This window comes from Aricia agestis, chromosome 2, assembly GCF_905147365.1.
Source record: "Aricia agestis chromosome 2, ilAriAges1.1, whole genome shotgun sequence".
NCBI lineage: Eukaryota > Metazoa > Arthropoda > Insecta > Lepidoptera > Lycaenidae > Aricia > Aricia agestis.
The window spans coordinates 20555595-20581020 of NC_056407.1; the positions used below are offsets into that span (position 1 = coordinate 20555595).

The window sequence follows — 25426 nt, forward strand, 5'->3', positions numbered from 1 at the left end:
TAATTGTAAGTTTTCATTTCGGATGAAAATTTGATTTTTCGAATTATTTAAACCATAAGAAATGTTTTGTATTTTCATACGTACATTGTTTGTGCGTTTTATTTGACAGAAGTCCATAAAAATATTTTTTTTTTCTTTAAATTGTTGTCGTTTTTGTTGGTCATTTCTACATGCAAGATATTTTTAAATTAACAGTTATCACTTAACAATGACGTTAATGTCACTTCCGACAAGCAATCATCGATTTTCTACAAGCAACAATGTCGGTTCTGGCACTTCCGACAAATCAGCATTACTCGTACCCCGTTAAAAAGGTCAGAAGTGAGTTTTCTCATATTTAGGCATAAAATACGAGATACTCATAATAACATATAAAACGTAAATACTTTTTATAGTATTACCCTGAAATTTCATGATGCTACTTGAAATAAATAAAAAGTTATGCACAATTTAGACTTTGAATCGCTCTCCTCTAAAGTTGTCGTTTTTCACATCCGACATTGTTAATAGTCATGGGCGATTTATTATTAAAAAAAAATGTTATATAATATATTATGACTTAACGCGACCAAATTACTTTGGGTCCGCTATCTGCCTAGGAATCTCTCTGATAGTACCTACAATATTCTAGGCGTACGATACTGTTGAAATTGTTACGAGTTGACAATGCAGTATAAAAATGTAGTTATTACTTTGAGGCTCACAATATCTTGGATAACTAGAGTTTATTGAAATCTTTTATTTTTTAATAACAAAATTGTGTAGGGACCAATCGCATAAACCGTAGCGCGTTAGCGCTTAGAATTACTAGCCTTAAGCCTGTGATTAACTGCCTAATCAAACTGTAATTCTTTGTTCATTTAAATTTTGTTGGTAATGTTTTTGGAACGAAGTTCCTTATCGCGCGTTGCGAAAGGGGGCTAGAAAAAGTTGTAACGACATGACACAAAAGTGTCGGTATATTACAACTAGAGCAAAAATGCTATAGTTGTAAGCCGTGTGGTAGCACGTGTTTCTCTCTCTGTCTCTCTCTCTTTTTTTATAACTTCGATCTATCCGGGTGTCCCTTGATACCTCTCAAGTTTTTTTTTTTTAATAGCGGTTATAGTCTGTCGACCATTGTTTTAAAATATTTTATCATGAACACAAAAGCTATTTAGTTTTTGGATTTATTGAGAAATATTGTTAAACAAGAGTGTATAGCTGATACTTCTATTCGCGGTACCTTATATCAGCTTATAATTTGTAGGTGTAGTGTATTGTTAATAACATTGTCTCGTGCACTATGGATGAGTGACGTTGACAGACGTCAGGAACTAGTCACAATTATGTGTGTGGTGGCGAGTGCTACGTGGAATTACTCAAATCATGTTGATTCTACAGTATTTAACTAAAAAATGTATAGAAATATAATAATAATAATAATAAATAATAAAAGTCTTTATTTCAGGCATAAGTACCCATAACACGATATGTGTAAAATATTATGTAAAGTTACAAGTAAAATAATGTTAACACTGTATAGGGAAAAAATAAAAGGGGAAGTTACACAGAAAAAAAAAAGAATCACTTTTTGTTCTGGTTCATGTGAACAGAGATCCACCGCACGTACATAAGATTATTGTAGTAGTCGTCAGAGATAGCCTCGAGTAGCCTATTGCCTGAGCCGCGCAGTCTGTGCCAAAATGCAGCCACCCGAGATCTTATAATGATGTTATCTTTCGAAAACTTAAAATATACCTCAAATACATTAATAATATTATTATATTTAGGTACACAATAATTCCGATTTGGAAGATATTTTTTATTACAATATTGTGTTTCGTAAAGCGCCGTATAAAATGTTATGAATTTAATAAACGTGTTCTCGTATGCTAAACGAAAATGTTCGAAAAGAGTTTTAATACGTGAGTAAATTAAATACGTGGGGCGTTGACACAAATCCCTTAACTAAACTAATTAGAGAAATTCCTTTTAAGTTTAGATTTACTTACATTTCTTATTAATTTCAAGAGAAGATTTGAATATTACGTGACCTACCAACGTGAACGCTCTTTTGAAATTCTATTACGCGTAGCTGTGATTTTTACTGTTTCTATTAATTTATTAGTAAGTATTAGAAACATTTATATTATTAAGTATATTCATGATAGAATAGAGAATTTTGATTGTTTTACTGTGCCTCATATTTGTAAAGAAAACTTATAAAGAAAATACATGAAAACATAATTTTATACTCGTTTAATGGATGAAAAAGTATAAGGAATTATTGCAGTATTTAAAATAAAATGTTCGGTACGTTAACCGTTTCGAGAATCTGACAAGGAATGCTTTTGGATTTTTCTTCCTCTTTTGTCAATCTTGTCCTTACAGGACATACCATTTTATTGTAATTTGTAACAACGAATAATCATCAACATCACGGATGACCCTCAAATCTTGGCTTCCATGGAGAATGGGAATGTAATATTATATTAGGCCATTTGTGTGCTTTGGTGACGATGTTTTAAGCTATTTCATAGCTTTTATTGCGGGCTTTGAGCGTGGCGATAGAATCAAGAAATTCCGTAACGAAAATAGACCTAACACATCCCACTTAGACCGGCACAGCGGTACGGCGTTGAAAGCCGTGCATTGCCTAATTCGTTTCAGTTCGGCACGGTGTTTGTGTGTGTGCGACTAGACAGCTGTAGTCTAAATGCTACGCAATAGCTTTACTGCGGCAGTCCCCGAGTGCCACATTTTCTTTTATTATTATCGTGAGCTCTTTGTAACATTGCAAAGTTTTTATTAACGTTTTTGTAAACCCTACAAAACCACAATTCATCAAAAGAGCCTACGAGCTGAGAGAATCTGTTGAATCTTGTTATTAATATTAACGAGAAACCTTTGTTAAACCTTTGTTGCTGCGCCAGTGGATGACCCGAATTCGGTAGTTTCCGCATTTCGTGTCCTAACCCATTAACATTATTTATTAATATTAGATAATAGATGAACTAATTATATTAAACAATTAATGGACGTACTCCTTTGCTGTTTTAGGGTTCGTATGTTACCTACAATCACCTCATACCTGATACCATTATACCACACCATACATACATACCATCATAAAGTAATTATTTAAAAATAAGAGCAATTACTTTACCTCATTATTTGAACAGCCCATGTAACTTATCTACTTAATTATCTTGCTTATTTATCTAGTTAAATACCTACAGAATTCATAATAATTTTCCGGTCCTAAACCCTCCACGAAAAAATGGAAATTTTTCAAAACATTTTTAGTTACCATATTTTCATCCACTCATGAATTCAAGTATTATAATATTTAAATACTTAAGCTGTGTTTTTACGACATGAAAAACAATAAACATCAACAACTAAAGCCATCAAAGCTACAAAAAGTAACACAAAACTACCTATGTTGAAAATTTTATCTGATTGGAAATAATGACGGAATTATTGTTCTAGATGTGGCTTTGGCAGTGAAATGACTAGCTGGGGATACATTAATGCTTTTATGTAACGACGAAATGACTGTTTCATTATAATAATGACGTACTTAGCTGCATAAATGAGTATTATAATTGTTATGTCCACATTGTTGGACCCGAACGGCTAATTGCAGTGTTTTATTATGCCACAACAAAAGGCTCTTCTGTTGTTAATTCACCAGTCGTCAGATTCGCATACACCGATTACATATTTTTTTAATACACCATTTTGCTCCCATGCTAGCGTCAATTAAAAAAGAGAAGTACTATAATTATTTCCGAACATAAAACAACAAAACAAAACTATCAGAGTAGATGATTCCTAGGCAGATGGGGGACCTACATAGTTTGGTCGCGTTACGTCAAACACAGCCGACAGATCACAATTAACGTTAAATTAACAATTAACATGATCCGACCAAATGACGTTGTTCTGTCAACTACATATAGGAATCAATTTCCTTAATGGTACTATCAGAGAAGTTGTTTCATAGGCAGACCTATGTAATTTGGTTGCTCAACCAACACAGCCGACACAATATTAATTATCATGTTGTACCACGTGATAATTGATATTGTGTCCGTGTATAAATGACGTGGGTCCATTATCAGAATATGAATCAAGTTCTTTGATGGTACAATGTGAACGTATATTTTTGATTCGCGTTACTAAACTACTAAACAAACGTCATCGTTTAGTAGTAGTGTTATTTCGGCCACCAAGACAATGAAAACGATCTATCGTAAATGCACATTGTATGAAATAGTCTCTAAAAACAGAAAATTTTAATATTATTTGCTTATATCTTAAAACTCTACGAGTCGAAACCATCCATTGCAAATAACATACTCTGTTGCTGTCGTGTTTAAAAATGGCTGGCACAAAATACAATTAGCATTTTTATACAAAAGTGTATCGCTGAATAATTTAATCGTATCCATATTTTTTCTACTAGACTAAATTTTCCCACTTATTTGGTAAAAGATCCCGTGTGAGTTTTTTACGCCGGTTCTTCTCGCCGGGTTAGATTCCAAACCAGCGGTAGCTGCCATCACGTAAACATTCTGAAAAGATTTGATTCAAATTTACTCAAAATTAAAACATTTTTTATTCTTATTAATTTATATTTTATCACTAACATAATAATTGCGAAAGTGTCTGTCAGTTACCCCTTCACGCCCAAACCACTGAACCAATTAATCTGAACTTTTGGTATGGATATACTTTGTGTCCTGGGAAAGAACATAAGATACTTAATTTCATCCCAAGAAATGTACGGTATCCCGCGCGATAAGTTTTGGCACATAAGTTCCTGGCGGCATTTAGTTGTGTATAGTTGTTGACTCTTTTAGGACTAGGAGTGTAGCATAAGTCTAAGGGCCTGTTTACTCTACAATAAGACGAGACGGGAGCACCTTGCTGATACATACAAGCAATATAAATTGCAATTAGTGACGCCTCTTGACATTTTAATAGTGTTTTACTATTGCCGCGTAGAAGTGATTTTGTAGTTAAACTTATTTTTAACGCCTCTAGTAATGAAAACGCATCAAAATCATTTTAATATGTTAGTACATGAATATATTGCATTTAAGACTTAATGAACTTGTGAAAGCGTTACAAAATAAAATATATCCAACTCTGTAAATAAAAATACACTTCCATCTAGAAATACAAGTATAACAAACAACTGTAACAGTTACAGCACCAACAAACTCCATTCTGTAACTATTTACATACAAAACGAAATGGCTCATTTATAAAACATCTGATTTTGTATGAATGTTGTAAAGCAGTTGGCTGATTAAAATTCAACAAACTAATTCACTGTCCGAATACACGGTATTAAGTATTCATCAGGCCCATCGGAGAGTAGTTTGAACAATTAAAGCGAGCTCGAAACTTCAGGAAAACGGAAAAGTCTTTACGATTTTAGATTGAATCTAAATAAAATGTTTTATTTATTTTTATTTATTCATCCTTGTGAAATAAGGGGGCAAACGAGTAAACGGGTCACCTGATGGAAAGCAACTTCCGTCGCCCATGGACACTCGCAGCATCAGAAGAGCTGCAGGTGCGTTGCCGCCTTTTAAGAGGGAATAGGGTAATAGGGTAGGGAAGGGAATAGGGTAGGGGATTGGGCCTCCGGTAAACTCACTCACTCGGCGAAACACAGCGCAAGCGCTGTTTCACGCCGGTTTTCTGTGAGAACGTGGTATTTCTCCCGTCGAGCCGGCCCATTCGTGCCGAAGGATGGCTCTCCCACGTCTGAATGGTGACATGAATTTAAAGATATTATATAAGCATTTAATGCTAGTTGCTGGTGTGGAATATTGGCACAGACCACAGCTACGCGTTTTTTAAAAGTGCTTCCTAGAAATCCGTACCATTCCGGCCACTGGCGTTGACGATGCGATGGTTAGAGAAAAAAGTAAAGTATTGGCAAATAAATGTATAAATAAATAAATATTTATTGAATATTATGCGCATAAAGAAGATTTAAATCATTTTTATTCGACTTCCAAAAAGGAGAAAGTTATATGTTCGTCTGTATATATTTTTGTATGTTCAACCCCAACTTCGCTGTTTGTAGTTCGATTTTCAAAATTCTTTTGTTGTTGTATAGGGCATAATCCGATTTTGGTCCCATGGTAATGTTCACAAAAGTGGTAATCTGATGATGGGATCCATGAGTAATCGATTGAACTTCTTAAGCTTTATTGAAACGCACAAAATGATTATAACGTTGTTTCTATTAACTCAAACATAATGTTACCAAATAACAATGAGTCAAAGACATTGAACAGAACTTCTGAGCCTGTAAAGATATAAGCTTGGAAATTTAAATATAGCTCTTATAACTGTAAGCATTTGCCACTACCCCTTACAGTATCTAATAATATGTCATGAGGACTTAATATCATCACCACCATCTTCACTCAATAAAGTTTAGAAAATAAGGCAATTATAGGTGCCTAATTTTTACCAGCGTTAAGGCAATATTTGGGTTTTGTGTTCCAAACGTGTACCTACGGGTATTTTGTTGTTTTTATATAATATTGAGTGCAGTAATAATTGAAGCTTAGGCGAATTCTGAAAAAGAACTAATATAAAATAAGAATTATTTCATACTTTTTGGTTCATTACAAATATTTCTACTGTTTTACCTTGGAAGTCGGGTTCAATATGTTGTTAAAAAATAATAAATTTAAATAGACACCCTGTACAAATACCAATAAAACAACTTGTGTGCTTTATATGTCCGTGGTATAAAGTTCATTGTGAAAGTATCAGCGCTGAAGAAGTTACTTTTTAAAATTTTTGTATGGCCAATTTCGTAACATTTGCTTAGGACGTTTCTCATTGTATCACTGAAGTTAAAAGTAACTATTTCAGCGCTGCTACTTTCACAGTAAATAAAATAAAAGACACACAGTATACTGTATACAGTATATACTATACACCCTAAAGTATTATTATTTTGTTTAGTTACACACAGCATACCTAAAAATGTTTTATTTTTTAAGTGTTTTGGCAATACTGGATTCAAAAGGGGAAATAAGTTTATGTTTCTTTAGAAAATGATTTATGGATGGTAATTTAAATATTTGAGGGCTCGAGAAACTTCAATCGGGGAAATTAGGGTACGAATTTCCTTCGGGATTACAATGCCGGATAATCTTAATCTCGACCGAAGCATAGCTGTGATTGCTTAATTAAAAATTGCTCTTAACATATTATTATCTAGCAATGGTTTGTTTATTCAAGGTGTAAATTTCAGTGCAACAAAAAGTAGTCGATGCCCCTATTTAGAATGTATATATAATATTATTGTGTTCTTCCATCCATATATTATAAAAATATATGGATGGAAGAACACAATATATCTTACAAAAGAAAGCAATAATACTTTAGGGTGTGTCTATACTCTGTCTGTTACTTTTTAGCGATGCTACATGCCTCGCTAAAAAGTACTAAGTACGCGCTGCAGCCTCGCGAGACTGTTGCTCGGTCGGTCAGGACGTGCCTAGTGAGCGCGGCAAACGTACCGACGCGCCTTTTAACATCGGCGAAAAACCGACAACGCTCGGCTCGTGCCGCGGCATGCTCGAGCGAGGCACGTCCTGACCGACCGAGCAACTGCCTCGCGAGGCTGCCTCGCAATACTGCTCGCTTCTTTAGTACGCGGCTAATACCGCACGCACCGTACACGCCGCATTCGTCAAGTATGATTTGACATCACGAAATGCGGCGTGTACGGTGCGGACAAATGTGCAATCAGCTTTAAGGAACACACATACCATGAAGTATGATATCACTTTGTTTTGTTATAAGCCTGTATGTTTAGTATACGCATCTGCTCTTCAATGCGTTACCATTATCCTTGTTAATGCATTGAATAGCAACTAAACTGAGACAATGGGTAGTAAGTAATTAGCTATGTCCACACTCTGCACTTTCATCTTCAATTTTCATCATCAACTTTAATATTGGCGCATTTAATACTTAATTGAATACGCCAATATTGTCATTCTTGAAGTTTTGGATACGGTCAGAGGGCATGCGTCGCGAGCATGCCTCACGTTCGCTGTTGACTGCGCTATAACGCATGGCCTTGACGAACAGAAAAAGCACAGTGTGGACAAAGCTATTGGAATTTTACATAATATTTTTTACTAACGATACTTAGGGCCTGTTTCACCACTTCCTGATAAGGTGCCGGATAGGCCATCCACAACTTTTTTGACAGATTCTGCATACTCTATCTGTCAAGTTAAGTGGTGGATAGCCTATCCGGCACTTATCAGGAAGTGGTGAAACAGGCTCTTAGAAAATAGAGCAGCTTAAACGTCAAACGTAAAAATTAAAGATAAGAATAAGAACATTTTTTTTATTTTTATTTATTTTAGATAATTCATAATTCATTTATTGCCAGAACGAAGTACAGGTTGGTCTTAATTCTAAATTGGTCTAAATATTATACAATTGAATCTTTCATTCTACCATATTAAAATGGTGTGCAATGCAAAATTAAGTCCTCTAATTAATAATATCTATCAATATGAAATTAACAACCAATACATTATTCAAATAGCGAGACAATAATGGTATATATAATTTAAAGTAAATCATTTTAACACATCATAATTCATAATAATAATTTATAGGTAATTACTAATTATATAAAATTTCACAAGTCAAAATGCACATCATAAATAATAACTAATGTCAAATATAATTCATAGTCAATAGTTTAAAATTAAAATTACGTCAAAACATATTATTGTGTCAAAAAAAAAAAATAAGCCTAGTATAATTATTCCATCATAATTAATTATATAAACAAGTTTAGTACCATTTTTTACTATGTACCATGAATTCTTTTAAGTCATAAAAACAATTTTCCATAAGCCAAGATGTCAATTCCTTTTTAAATTTATTGTTCGAGGGTAGTTCCTTAAGTTGTTTGGGTATATTATTAAATATGTGTATAGCCTGTATGTATGCGTTAGATATATATTAATAGACTTATTTTGTTACAGATGCCTTCGGAATCCGGAGTATAATGCCGTGGAGGTTGGTGCAGGCGAGTGTACTCATAACTCTAATTGTGCCATACGTTATTAGATAAGGTGGTAAGACCATACCTAGCTAGGCACTTACTATCTGACCGCGATCGTACTGGGGCAAAGACAGAAATACATACAATAGAGCAGGGGTTCCCAAATTTATTTTGTCTACTGTCCACTTTGAGAACAAATTATGTTGTAGCGTTGTAGCCATTGTTTCAATTCAAAATGCATTCAGATGAAATTAAATTACAAATCAACCGCCCTAAGCCTCTACACAACGCCCCCATTTTTTTTCTGGGTTCCACACCCCTTTAGACCTTCAGCACCGACAAGGGGGCGTTATCGCCCACTTTGGGGAAGACTGCAATAGAGTATAGAATCTAGATCACTCGAATCGGTGCAATTAAGTGTGATTTAAGATAACTTAAAGATCGATTTTTATGCGTCCCTCCGATCGCGTGGCTTGGCGGCTACAAAGCAAGATGAGAAGAAATTATATGTTAAGTGGGCGACTAACCCAAAATTGACTTTTTATAATTCATTTTTTTACTTGGAAATAAGCCCCAAATTGGTTCATTTTCTAAACATAGATACTACATTATATTTCCGAGAATTTGATCAGAGCGAAATCACGATATCTTAAAATTTTCTTGATAGAAAAAATCACAAAGATGCATCTAATTTTCACGAATTTTTCATATATTGCCGTAACCGTGCATTAAACTAAGTTAGTATTTTAACACGTTGTATAAAATACTATTATTGAGACACTGACCTGGCGGAATTTTGAAATGTTGTATAAAACACTTGCCGATAATTCCGTGTCGTCTTTTTTCACCTGGCATATAAAAGATGGGCGTGAGTGTGAAGAGAGAAGGACGATGTTTGATTTATTGGGTTAGTCGCCCTCTTCTCTGATAACGCGACCGCGCCGCTATTTAAAAGAAAAATTACATACAATTATTACGTCTTGTTATCTCACGATGTAACGGTCAAAATGCGAGTTTGCGAGGACACATATAAATGCAACCTAAGGTCCACTGGCGCAGATCCAGGTTAAAGTTAATACCGGTTTAAATAATGTGTTGTCTCTTACATTCTTCATATATTTTAACGAAAGAGATGACGTTCAATCCGGGGTTAACTTTAACCCAGATCTGCGCAAATGGGCCTAAGAGAACGAAATACAGTATTTAATTGTAATTGTGCACAGAATATGAGGACACGGCTAAGCTGCTCTAATGTATATATTTGAAAAATATCGTGTGTTACTCCTGGCAATGCGGTGCAAATTTACTTTATTTCCAAAAACATGTATGAAGAGTCAACAATACCAATGGTACTTCCATGAATTTTATGATCTCTTTTGTATATTTTCCTCGTGAAATGAATATATTTCGTGTATTTTGGGGTTTTGTTACTTTTTCATTGTATTTGAAATAAAAATCGAACGAATATTACGCCGAATTATTACGCCCATACAACATTGTCTATTTTTAAAGCAATTACACCATTTTATACGGAAACCCGGCCGCGTTTCGTCCGAATACTATTATACTACGACAAATACTATTCATAGATAGTAGCTATTATATGTATTATACACGTGATTGATTTGATCATTAAATCTACTAGCACATTGTGATGAGACGCAGCGGGGCGGGCCGCAATTTTCTTACAAGTTTTATGACCCATTACACACCGGGATGTAACCCAACACGTTTTCTTAATCGCTTTTTAAAGACTTGCCGATCAAAAATGTATGGAATTTACATAAGCGTTCAATCATAACATGAAGTCGATATTCGATTTATCATGTCAATTCCATACATTTTGGTCAGTGATTCTATAAAGAAACGATAAAGAAAATATGCTGGCTAGGTGCTCTGGCCATAAACCTTGCATGAAAAAGCTTATCTCTTTCATCGTGGTAAGATTTGTCGAGTGATTTGTGTACAGAACGTAAACATTACTACCGTTTGCTTTTCGACCGAAGTTAAACCCCTGTATGTTTGGACAGCGGTTACGAATCTAAATCGAAATGAATTTAATTTGCCTATGTTCTATAGCATTACATTTAAGGGCTGATCAGACGAATACTAAGCAGAATTTAGTTAAATGGGATAAATACACTTAATTTGTAAAATAATTGATTATTACACATCGAAAGTCTTTTGATGAAGCCAAGAATGCGCCATCGAATAAGTAGTAAAATATGTTGGACACGTTACAAAAACGAAAGGTCAAGTGACAAATCTACCAACACAGTCCAATATCTGCGACAAAATTCATAATAATAATCGGTCAAGTGCGAGTTGGACTCGCGTACGAAGGAATTATAGAACAAAAATAGGAAAAGGATGTGTTTTTTTGTATGGGAGCCCCCCTTAATTATTTATTTTATTTAAATTTTATTATTCATTATTAAAGTATTAATACAATTGAGTATTTTGTGAATATTTCAGGTGCCTATCTATTGCCATCATTTAAATCGTGCAAAAAATGGCAAAAAAAATCGCGTTTGTTATATGGGAGCCCCCTTTAAATATTTAATTTACTTTGTTTTTGGTATATTTTGTTGATAAAGCGGCAACAGATATACATAAGCTGTTAAAATTTCATTTCTCTAGCTGTTAGCGTTCTTGAGTTACAGACTGGAGACAAGCAGACGGACAGACTGACATCGAAGTCTTTACCCTTTGGGTACGGAACCCTAAAAATGACATCACGATGCGATGCGATGCGAATACGCAGTTTTGTGTGGGAACCCTTACTGTACTAATGTAATTGCAACATAATATATTACTAGAATTTGCACACGCTAGTCAAGAGTAAAACACATGGTCCCGAACCGATAGTAAAGAGCTCTATATAAATAACCCAACTGTACAAATATCATCGAGTACTTTGACAATTTTGTAAATAAAATAGAACTATTTATTTTTATTTCATATTAATATGAACTCATAATGCTTGGTTGATATGCTAAAATATAAAATCGGAACTGGTTTGTTTATTAACATGAAAATGTAAAATGTGAAAATTAGACATCTATTATAAAATTATTATTCGGTTTTAACAATAATCTCAAAATTAGTCCAGTAATTTCAGAGCCTATTCGAAGCAAACAAATAAATAGGTATTTCTGCTGTCTAGTAACTTATAGTTTTTGTTACTTGCGATTTTATAGCGATTATACCAGCATTCGATGAGAACTCTGTACTTTTTCGGTACAAAGAACCCTGTGTGGAATCCAAGGCCCAGTTTTCTTGTAAAACTTTAGTTTCTATAATCATGTTCTTTTCTTATGTGTATAATTATATCATAAACATCTGCTAACATTCTTCATCTGTGACACGTGGATACCAAATGTGGCTCGAGTCACACAATTTTAAAATTATTCGTATCATTGTTTATTCATCGAATATGTTTGAAATTTTTGAATTAATTAAAATACACTATAATGCTGCGTTTCGAATGTGTTTTTATGAACCAAAAGAAACGCCTTATTTGCTGGTGTTTTTCCGATTCTATTGGTTCTTGTAAAACACATTCCTCGCAACACAACTTATCTCAGCTCCAGTGGAAACGCAGCCTCAGTCCGTTACACGAGTAATTAAATCAGTTATGAGTAACATTCGGTATGGGACCACAATCAATGAAAAGTACAGGCCATCCTAGAAATATTTTTCCTAGTTTTAAGTACTTAATTAACATAGTCATTGTAAATATTTTATAGTAACTGGTTAAACTTTGACAATAACCTTACATACTTTATTTTAATTGTGAAGAGAGGGTGTTTAAGTTATTAATGTAATAAATGAAATAACATTCCATATTCATTAACATAATTTGGAGACGTGAGTGGAAGAATCGAACAAGTAACATTTCGTAACATACGGACAATAACTCATTTTCTCCCTAATTATTTTAATAAAACTTGTAACTTGTCTACTTCATAACCTAGTCAATATATCTGACTACACATATAATCCATAGTTTTTCTATTTCACATAATTTTTCCGGCCCTTAAGCCTCAATTTAAGCAAAAATACAGCAAGTTTTTTCATGTTACTTACCTTATTCTTCCACTCACGTCTTGAATTACGATAGAAAATACAATCTTGATATTAGGAGTATAATAATTCCATAATATTAACAATTTGAAATCATTATTTCATAATAATAATTTTTCAATAATAATTATTATTAATTATTTCTGAATGTTGCTCTTCAAATGTGGTTATTCATTAATGTAATCATTGTATTTAAGCTTTTGTTAAAACATTGTGGCTGAATGTTGTAAAAGCTAAAAAAATATTAGAACTGTAATAAGGGTTAATAATAATAATATAATTTTTTATTATCTAACCAGACAACGGAAATATATATATATATATATATATATATATATATATATATATATATATATATATATATATATATATATATATATATATACATATATGATTTTTATTATATCAATTTTTGGCCAATACCATTGTAAGGATCGATTAAAATACGTCCGCCTGAACTCGCGGTTTGGCGGTTACATCGCAAGATTACAATAATTGTGTTTTTTATATCATTTGAGATATAAGGTGAGATCACACGGTATAGCGGCCAAAACACGCGGACTAAATAATCCAGCCAAGCATACTTCATTATATAATCATATAATATAAATAAATTTAATTGTATAATTCCAAATAATGTCAGAGGACTTATAAAACACAGTTGCTGATCCAATATTGAGATCGTAATTACACTGTAGGTTGTATTTTTTTGTGTTAACGTATGAATAGATTGAACTTACATTAAATTTAAAAGTGTAAACCCAATTAGTGGTTAATCAGCGTAAAGCAAATTGAAAGAACACACTTTACAAAAAATAAACAAAATACTGTATATTCTTTTTTATACGCTTCTTTTTTTAATTTTAATTTATTATAAGATCTGCTCAAAGAGGCAACAACAAATTAAGAAACTTTTTACGTAATAAGTAATGTTTAAGTACTTATCGATGAGAACATTTTAATTATAATTTATTATGTTAGTAGTTTATGTTTACCGAAAATATTGTTAAGTTTAACAAATGATATATTTAATATATTTTAAATGCGTAAATGCTAGGGTGCATGAGTATTATAATAAAAATTGTAAATAGCCGGAAAGGATGGCCTGTAAGCGACATCGTGGTTAGATAGTAGTTCGATGTAAAATATACTCTAATACGACTGAATCTGGTCTATATTTAATTGTTAATATTTCGTAGTTGTGCCAACCCGAATTTACGTGTTTCATCAAATGAAGCACCGTTCTGATAGATTCCATTGACACTGGAGTGAAACTTGGACTGGCAATACTTCTTTCTAATTACTTTAGTCATTAATAATTTTATTTAAGATCCAGTCCTGCCCCCGTAGACAATGGCAAAACGCTAACGCTAACGCTAGCGCTACAAAATGTATGGGATTTGACATTAGTATTCGCTAGCGAAGCGATGACTTATGTCAAATCGCATACATTTTGTAGCGCTAGCGTTAGCGTTAGCGTTAGCGCTTTGCCACTTGTCTACAGGCCCTGAAAAGGCTAAGATTGTAGCATAAAAATTACTGTCGTAGTTTATGAAAATACTTTTTGCAGTATAAGTTTCAAATGATGATGGAAACCGGAAGTATGTATATCTTGCCTACATGTTTTATATTATGTTGTCAATTTTTATGTTATCAAAATTGTATAAAATTCCCTTCAATTCCATTTTGAACTGACGACCTTCGACTATTTTCATGACGTCAATTCTACAGGGTGTAACAAAAATAAGTGATAATACTTTAGGGTGTGTACGTGTTCCTCGTAGAGAGATCACTGTGAAAGTAGCAGCGCTGAAAGACCAAACATTTTTTCACTTTTGTATAGGGAAACTCGGGCCCTTGCCCATACAAAAGTGAAAAAAAAATTTCGTCTTTCAGAGCTGCTACTTTCACAGTGAACTCTCTACATTTAAAGGAACACGTACACACCCTAAAGTATTATCACTTATTTTTGTTACACACTGTATACAGTGTGTAACAAAAATAAGTGATAATATTTTAGGGTGTGTACGTGTTCCTTTAAATGTAGAGAGTTCACACCCTAAAGTATTATCACTTATTTTTGTTACACACTGTATACAGTGTGTAACAAAAATAAGTGATAATATTATAGGGTGTGTATGTGTTCCTTGTAGAGAGTTTACTGTGAAAGTAGCAGCGCTGAAAGACGAAAAAATTTTTTCACTTTTGTATGGGCAAGGGCCCGAGCGTCACGAGTTTTCCCATACAAAAGTGAAAAAAAATTTTGGTCTTTCAGCGCTGCTACTTTCACAGTGAACTCTCTACAAGGAACACGTACACACCCTAAAATATTATCACTTATTTTTGTTACACCCTGTATAAGTGTCGGTCGTTGTAATAATGGTGTAAACTTCATAATAATATAAAAAAGTTGTTATTTTCCCATATTGGGCTCACAATGTATCATTTATTATCTTTCAATATAAAATTGAAGCAACTCCACTGATACCATTATAGCGACGTAGATGTCACTATTTTGTTTGATCTAGGAACAGATTTGTACTGTGTTAGTTAACAAAACTCTTAATTTCTCAAAATTACAATGAATGGAGATAATTCACTATTACAATAAACGACACATATTTTGATTAGTGATTCTTTTAAGAGGCGATAAAAAAGCGTTTTGGCTACGCACCCAGGTTTCATAATTACTATAGTTCTTGCAATGTACGAGCGCGCTTAGCCTTTATTTGTAGTTGGAAATACGAATAGACATTTTTGTTAGTGTGCGTACCTAACGGAGCAGTCAGTAGCGAGCGAGCCATGTACGCGTGTATAGATATGGTCACCAGCACAACTATACCAGTATGATGAATAACGTAGCATACAAAATATACTAAAATACGTGGGAGAGCCATGCTTCGGCACGAATGGGCCGGCTCGACCGGAGAAATACCACGTTCTCACAGAAAACCGGCGTGAAACAGCGCTTGCGCTGTGTTTCGCCGAGTGAGTGAATTTACCGGAGGCCCAATCCCCTAACCTATTCCCTTCACTACCCTCCCCTATCCCCTTCCCTACCCTCCCCTATTACCCTATTCCCTCTTAAAAGGCCGGCAACGCACTTGCAGCTCTTCTGATGCTGCGAGTGTCCATGGGCGAGGGAAGTTGCTTTCCATCAGGTGACCCGTTTGCTCGTTTGCCCCCTTATTTCATTAAAAAAAAAGCTACACGTTCGTAGCTCCGGCGTAGCTGTGCTACGAAATCTCGTAGTGGTGCTACGAATTTTTGTAGCATAATATTATTTTCAAACTTTAACATGAAACAACTACAATTTAATACGCTTATTAATATCGGAAATAGGGGAATGTATGATAAGATGTGTACCTAAGTTTCAAAGTATTATAGCTCTTGAGGAACGACGATAAGAGTGACTATGCTCTGAACCTTAGGTCTTGTCCTGTTCCCCAAATTTCTAACTATTGAACACTGCGTGGAAGACCCCAATTAGTATCGATCTTATCGCTTATGTTATTAATTTCCAAGTAGATTTTGTTGTAAGTACCAAGTTTCACTTCATCACTAGTAATTATAAATTTATATTTTATGTTTCGTTTAGATAGTTCTAATGTTTGTATATAAATGTATAAATTGTTATCACAACGTCGTTTGGACGCACATCGATGTATAATTGATTCTGGAAATATGATTATTTCAATAAATAATCGAAGCTAAATGTTTTTTTCTCTTACCCCTTTCCAATTTTATGATCTAGTGACTGTTGAGGCTCACGGGTGGTCAGAGGTACATCAATGATTACTTAAGTTTGATTTAATGAAGAAGTATATAGGTAATGTATGTAGGTTTTGTTAACATTTTCATTAAAGTTAAGCTACTATTAATCCTCATTGAGTGTGGCTATTAGAGTAATAAACTATTACTCTGAAAGTATTAAAACAATTATTTTCTTAGACGAAAATGTTAATAAAAATGTATTAACCTGTACAATGTACATGTTACCTGCAACCTAGAAACGTTATTTAGTTTCTGTTCTTATAAAATATTGAAAAACCATAATCGAAAATTCCACGAAACCCTGTATATTTGTTAATCAATTTCATTTGCACTCGGTTTTTACGGTTTGATTACAGGAGTTTACATTTTCAACAACATTTTGTCCGATTTAAAGTGATCGTTACATACAATTGCTTGCATGTACGCAAATAAATCCAGCCTAAAGCTTTTATGATCTGATGATGAAAAAATTTAGTGTCGCTAAAATTTGAGAGCGGCTGAATCGATGTACTATCAGACAAGTTGATTTATAGGCCGATGGCGGACCAACGCAATTTGGTCGCATTATGTCGACATAATATAGCAACTAAGTACTAACATTGAATTGACATAGCCCGCCCAAATGATGTAGGCCCGCCATCTGCCAATCAAAAAAACTTCTGCGTTGGTACATTTCTTTTTATCACTTAGGGCCAGGCCACAACAACATCGCACAGAAATGCGATGCGATGTCGGAGCGCAAAATTTCATTGGAAATAGTCTCTGTCGCATCGAAAATTTCCACGATGCGTTCTGCGGCGTCGTAGACTTTTACAATGCGACGCAGCAACGCGGTATTGTGGCCTGGCCCTTCCTGAGAGCCAGTCCACAAGGAGCGTTGCGTCAGTGTTGCGTCGACGCAGCACTGCCGTTACGTTGTTTTACAATATTCAAATAACCAAGGTGTTTACACGGCGCACTGCGTGGTCGCAACGCACACAATAAGACGGACAGCAGCCTCCGAGACGAAGCGGGAGGCGGTGTAGACGGAGTCCACACCGCCGTTTTTCCATACAAACGTTGTTTCCTACCTGGATAATGCCGGTAGAGTTATGATATTTTTTTTCTGAATATCTAGGGCCACTTAATAGTGGCATGCTAATGCATGTCCCTATGTTTTCTTTTTTTTTTTTTCATAATTTTATTAATAAAACAATTATGAACGTCCAGAAACCCAAAAAATGGCCAGATTTTCCTCTGTGTTCAAACACCCAGAAAACAAAACTGGCTAGAATATACAAAATAAAGTAAACATAGGAACACAGCTCAAACCTTGCTTTAATTCTTAATGAAAAAAGTACTTAAATCGGTTAAGTTTTGGAGAAGGAATTAGCGGACAACGAATCGCAGATTTTCTGTTCTTTTATTAGAACTTTTGTCGTGTTGTCTCTATGGCGCTCTGCGGTGGGAGACTTGAGATTGGGGAGACAGCAATACATTTTCAAATACCTATTTTCAATTTCTCTCGCCCCTGGTGTATCCTTTTAATTCGTAATAACGCTGCGATGGTGCAGCGCCAGTGTGGCCGGCTATGCGTTAAAATATTTGCTTTCCGACTACGCAACGCAACGCAACGCATCGTGTGGACTGAATCTTACGGATTGATGGGAACACTTAGTGTAATTGTATTTTTTCCGATGGTAATAAATTTGATAGTCACTCTGATATTTTTTGATAAAATAAATTAGTTTTTCATTCGAATATTTACTTGGGTTCATAGGATAAAATTGGTTTAAGATTAATTAAAATAAAGTAAATAGTTATCATTCCTAAGGTATCAATAAAAATATTTGAACAGCTAATAATTTTATATTCACTAGAAAATTATGAAAATGAAGAAAATACATTGAAAAAGTCACATGACAGACTAAGAATGCGAAGCCTCAATTAATTACGCGTTCCGTGAATATACAATATACTAGCTATTTGACCGAGCTTTGCTCGGTATTCGATGAAACACGAATAAAATGACATTTTCTAAAAATGATTCCTAGCTAGATTGATTTATCGCCCCCGAAATCCCCTATATAATAAATTTCATGTAAATCGTTGGAGCCAATTCCGAGATTCCTATTATATATATACATACAAGAATTGCTCGTTTAAAGATATTAGATTATATTAGTAAAAAATATAAATGTTAAAACTGTCTTATATAGATACTATTAATACCTATAGATGAGGTGTGCAAACTTTAAGATACTTAGCATCTTTGCGGTGTACCTCGTAAGTTGCGCTCAAGACTCAGTGCAAGTTTCGGAGAATGTTAATATTATTGATATATTAAAGTATGTTTTAACTTCGGTTGTTTTTTCATGGATCAAATAGTTTGGTCTTTAAGTTTTAAGGTAATAATAACTAGTCGCAAATTACGTATAGATTATTTATTCGACGACCTCTGTGGCTGAGTGGTTGCGCGTGTTGTCAGCGCTCATGCTGGGGGTCGCGGGTTCGAATCCCGCCGACGGAACAAAAACTTTTCGATGTACATATAACTAGATGATACCCGCAACTCCGTTGTTCTCAAAACTCGTTTATCGCGCGGGGACCGTACATTTTTTTGGAACAAAAAGTATCCTATGACCTGTCCCGGGAATTAAAATATCTATATGCCAAATTTCAGCAAAATCGGTTCAGCGGTTTGGGCGTGAAGTGGTAACAGACAGACAATCAAACAGACAGATACACTTTCGCATTTATAATATTAGTATTAAATATGTATATTATAATAAAAATCTTTAATATATGTAATATAGTATAAAAAGTATTAAATATAATATATTATTACCTTTGTCTGGTACTCGTAACACAAGTCCTTTAGGCACTTAGCACGGGGCCAGACTGACGTGGTGTGAAGCGTCCATAGATATTATACTTATTATATTATATTATATTTAGCTACAAGATAAACTCGTTTATCACGAGGGGAACCATACATTCTCCTGTAGTATTTTGTGTCCTTTCCCGGGACTTCGAGTAAGTATTTTGTACCGAATTTCAGCTAACTCGGTTCTGCTTTTGGGCGTGAAGAGCTAACAGACAGACACATTTTCGAATTTGTAATATTAGTAATACATTTCTCTTTCTTTCCAGAGCGCGACAATAATATTTTTTTTTTAATGAAATAAGGGGGCAAACGAGCAAACGGGTCACCTGATGGAAAGCAACTTCCGTCGCCCATGGACACTCGCAGCATCAGAAGAGCTGCAGGTGCGTTGCCGGCCTTCTAAGAGGTAATAGGGAAGGGTAGGGAAGGGAATAGGGGAGGGTACGGAAGGATATAGGGGAGGGTAGGGAAAGGAAAAGGGTAGGGGATTGGGCCTCCGGTAAACTCACTTACTCGGCGAAACACAGCGGAAGCGCTGTTTCACGCCGGTCTTCTGTGAGGACGTGGTATCTCTCAGGTCGAGCCGGCCCATTCGTGCCGAAGCATGGCTCTCCCACATCAGGAATATTTGCGAAAATGGAAAAACTTAATATTTAAATAGTTTAGATACTAAACTTAGTATTATATGGACAGAAATATGTATATATAAATTAATATTCCCTACGTACCCTTATCAAAGATGTTGGATAACTGACGAAAAATATTATTTCCGGTCCGGGAGCTGTCGATCTAAAAAGTCCCCTTACACCGTGCATGTTTTTTTATGAAAATAGATAGTTCAAAAGTATATAAATTCGAAACGGTGTGTTTACATGGATTTGTAAAGCCGTAAGAATGTTTAAAAAAAATTAATTAAGAAAATCAATACATCCTTTGTTTGTCTAAAGTGTATTCAACAGAAAATCTCATTATCTTTCGGGAAAAAATTACGCAAATCACTTTTTTTTTTGGCTGGGACAGTCAGGCAGGCCTTTTAAGTGTGATGAGGAAGGATAGTTTCTTGCCATGTCCATGCCATATTCTACTTTAAGATTATCTTAGTTTGCGAGATCAAAAACGGCCGAAAATATCCAGCAAACAAGTGACTCTAAAACCATTTCCAATAAATAGATTATAGTCAATAAACTTAATCTAGAATAAATGTTTCTTTGTTCGCGGAATTTGCCCTGGACTGGATAATAACTTATTAATAGAACTAGAGATCACCGAAAGATCGAAATTCGACCTCAAATAATAAGTTTAATTATAAGTTTCAAATTTCAAAGCTTTTCTATTGATATTATATTGGCTTTATTTTTTAGACATAATTCCTGCGACAGTCTCTGGTTATTAAAGTCAAATGATGACAGACTGGCCGCGTAATTATTGTCTCATAGTATTTAAGATTCAATAAAAGGAAACTAAATCTATTTTCAATTTGAAAACCGACTTTAATAATTACTAAAAGAGTACAATTCGTGTGTATAGCCTTGTCAATCAAAATCTCCTAGTGTATGTGTTGTAGTGTGTATAATGTTTTATTTGTTAAAAAAATGTATGATAAAAGCATAATTTCAAAATAATATTAGCTCAACGCACTCCTTCACCAAATAAACTATAACTGTGCAAAATTTCGTTCACCTATAACGTTTCCGCATTATTCGTCAAAAGGGATCCAAAGTTTTTCGCTTGCACATTAATATATTATATATAGATTTTTGCAACAACATGCTCTTTTGTTTTCTTTAAAGAGAGATAAAAAAACGTCAAAAATTGAGTAAATTGTCACATTTATGTGAGTTTTATAAAAGTGAATTGTATATTATTATTAACAACATATTTTTATAATTTCACTTTGAAGAAAAGGCTTTATATTCATAACTTTGTAAAGTTGTAGTGATGTTTCTCAAAAGTTAACATTCAAATCAAGTTGCTAGAAATTGGGAACCAACAATGGGGCTCAAAATAAAAATGGTCAAGTGCGGGTAAGACTCGTGCACGGTTCCGTAGGCAAAAATTGAGTTTTTTGTATGGGCCTCCCCTAAAATATTACTTTAAATTAATTTACATATTAAAATACAAATAAAATTAAAGATTTTGTGAACAATTCTAGTGCCTACCTGTGGCAGTTATTGATAACGAACAAAAAAGGCCAAAAAATCACGTTTGTTGTATCGTATGCAGGAGCCTCACTTAAATATTAATTTTATTTTGTTTTTAGTATTTTTTGTTATAGCGGCAACAGAAATACAAAATCTATGAAAATTTCAGAAGTCTAGCAATAGCGGTTCTTAAGATACAGCCTAAAGACAGACAGACAGAGAAGTCTCAGTAATAGGGCGGGACCCTATTACTGTTTACTTTTTACCCTTTGGGTACGGAACCCTAAAAAAGTTTGAAAAACATTAATTTAGGGGTCACATAACACAAAAAGTAAAGGATATGGGCGAATAGCCCATAGACGGCCCCAAATTGCATAAAAACCAGCCAAGTGCGAGTTGCACTCGCCCATGAAGGGTTCCGCAGCAGCAATAAGGTTTATTTTTATTAAATTAAAAGGTTTTTTATTTATTTTTATATTTCTGTTGATTTAGTGAAAGTTAATTTAAGGTTTACCATTTAAGAAGTATAAAAACTACTGGTTAGATCTCGTTCAAACCAATTTTCGTTGGTAGTTTTTAGAGTAATGTACATCATATATATTTTTTTAGACTTATCATGCCTTTACTTTAGAAGTTAGATGGGGGGGACACACATTTTACCACTTTGGAAGAGTCTCTCTCGCAAACTATTCAGGATAGAAAAAAATGATGTAACAAACCTCAATATGATTTTTAAGACCTATCCATAGATACCCCACACGCATAAGTTAGATGAAAAAAATTGTTTTTTGTTTCAATTGTACCTATGGGGACCCCTAAAATTTTTAATAATTTTTCCATTTTTGTATCAAAATCCTAATGCGGTTCACAGACTACATCTACTTACCAAGTTTCAATAGTATAGCTCTTATAGTTTTGGAGAAAAGTGGCTGTGACATACGGACGGACAGACAGACAGACAGACACAGACATGACGAATCTATAAGGGTTCCGTTTTTCGCCATTTGGTTACGGAACCCTAAAAACACACAAAATGTATAAGCTAATCAATAACTTATAAGGACATCGAACTTTGATTTTGGCTCAACTCCAAACCCACGACCACTTGTGAACGGGGACTTAACTTACGATCCGAATACATTTGGTCGCCTGTGACAAGGAGAGCATATTATTAATATTATAATGTTAACAGTGTATAGTGTATACTGGCCCCTTGTTATATTATCCATCTCCTTTACAGGATATGCCAATATGCTTTAAAGAAAATTTAAATTAAATAACTGTATTTTAAAAAGATAACACCGAATTTAAAATTGTACATAATTGAAAATTAAAACTCCCTATCTCCAAAACTACTGAACCGATTTTGATGAAACTTGAACCATTCCCTAAGTTGAACAATACCTAGTACAACAAAAAAATTCTCAAATCGGACTTGAGTTCCGGAGATATGCGAACACAAATTATAGTCCTTACTATCCTGCTATAGAGAGAAATATTATATTATGTCTTACTAGTCTTGATCACTAAAATATGTGGTTCAAGCATTAATTTAATAAAACAGCTTATATAACTGCAGCTCACAAATATATTTAATGCTTACTTATAATTTACTGGATATTTTGATAGAAAATGTACGGAACTTACAACAAATCTTCGTGGAATTAAAAATAGAAGAAGTTTTGGATACGTTTAGAGGGCATGCGTCGCGGGCATGCCTCACGTTCGCTGTTGACTGCCCTATAACACATGCCCTTGACGAACAGAAAAAGGCACAGTGTGAACAAAGCTCTTGAGATTTGTCCGCTGGGTTTGACGTGACCCGACCAAACTATGTAGGTCCCCCATCTGCCTAGGAAATAACTTCTCTGAAAATACAATATCTTTTTGACGATAATCAATCAAAATAGTTTAATTTTGTCTTAACGAAGTTACGGGAACATTTAATATTAATTATATAATATTGTCATTTAAAATAATATTTTGTCAATCCCTATCAACTAATTAAATTAATAGATGTTACAAATTAATAACCTGGAAATATCCAAGAAATTAATTAAATGAATTGTTCGACGCGGCGCAAAATGTTGGTATTCGATCTGAACTATCCATTACAAATTAAACAGGTCGACCGCAACCTAACCTGACTAATTTTAGCAGAATTCAGGACACGATATTATTATATACCTACTAGCTGTCCCGGCAAACATTGTTTTGCCATATAAAGTATTTCGCCCATATTATTTTATTGAAGTGACTAAATAAGTATGTCACCACGGCAACGTCCATCGCTATCCCGTCGCACAAGCAATGGTCGCCGTCAGTCTCGAGTTGTAATGAAAAAAAGTGTATTTGTTGAATTACTATTAATAATTCAACAAATACACTTTTCAATATAAAAAGAAGCCAGTGGCTGATTCTCAGACCCACTGAATATGCATATAGGTAAAAAACAGTAAAGCCGTTTCGGAGGAGTACGGTAACTAACACTGTGACACGAGAATTTTATATTATTATATTATAAAACTAGATGTTCCGCGCAGCCTCGCCCGCGTAATTTAGGAATATCACGGAAACCGTACATTTTTCCGCACAAAAAGAAACCTATCAACGCCCCCACCGAATAATCGGACAATCGTAAAAATGAAAATGTTCAGGAGAGCCAAAAAACTGATTTTTGTTGATAACTCCGTCAAAAAAAAGCATCATCATTGCCCATTAGGACCTGCAGGACAACTTCCACGAGTAATGTTTGACTGTCTGACAGCTGCTTTCAGGCGTGAAACTGTAACAAGTGCTGTCGTGACAGTTTTAAGCACTTCTTAGGAGTCTTTGCGAAAGAAGAAAATATCTAAATATGTTCTCGTTAATTTGTAACAGATCTCGTTGCTTATCGGTCACGATTAGTTTATTTTGTAGCAAGGATTGCCCAATGCCCATATCCTTGTTTGTGAGAAAACCCGCATGTGGATTTCAAAAATCGAAACAGAATATGATTATATATCCTGAAAACTGAAGAAGACGGATTCCTACAATAATCGTAAAGTATTAAATAAAAATATGAGCAATGTACATAATTTAACGAATGTTAGGAAGGAAAAGGACTTTACCACTTGATGTCTTCCGAAACGACCGCTGTTCGTTCTTACATCTATGACGACTTAAGACATGCAAAAAAGCTAGCCAGGGACAGGCAGACATTCTTATTTTTTTTAATGAAAAAAGTCTGACTATTCCTGATTCTTGGGTCCTATGTAAGCCTCTGCGATGACTGATCTGATGCTGGTCTGAGACTGAAGGCTGAAGGTGAGTGGACTGAGATGATCACCGTGATATGATGGTCGTCCGACTCAAATTCTACAAGTTGTCCAAAATAAAACCCAACCAATATGCCTTTATGCCCCAAAGGTGTACCGAAGACGTCCTCTTTAGGTTAGTGAACCACATCAGAAAGAAGAGAGAGAAAGAGAAAATTTCTGTTATGGTATCGCTGGACAC

General features: G+C 34.4%; 1 protein-coding gene across 1 annotated transcript in view; it reads left to right on the forward strand.

Annotated features, from left to right (window-relative positions):
* LOC121737844 overlaps positions 1-9312 on the forward strand; it is a 166810-nt gene extending 157498 nt beyond the window's left edge. The window contains exon 7 of the mRNA XM_042129578.1: positions 9042-9312. Coding sequence (XP_041985512.1) covers positions 9042-9130 — 89 coding nt within the window. The 3' untranslated portion in view covers positions 9131-9312. The remainder of the gene's footprint in view (positions 1-9041) is intronic.
* The last annotated feature ends 16114 nt before the right edge of the window (positions 9313-25426 follow it).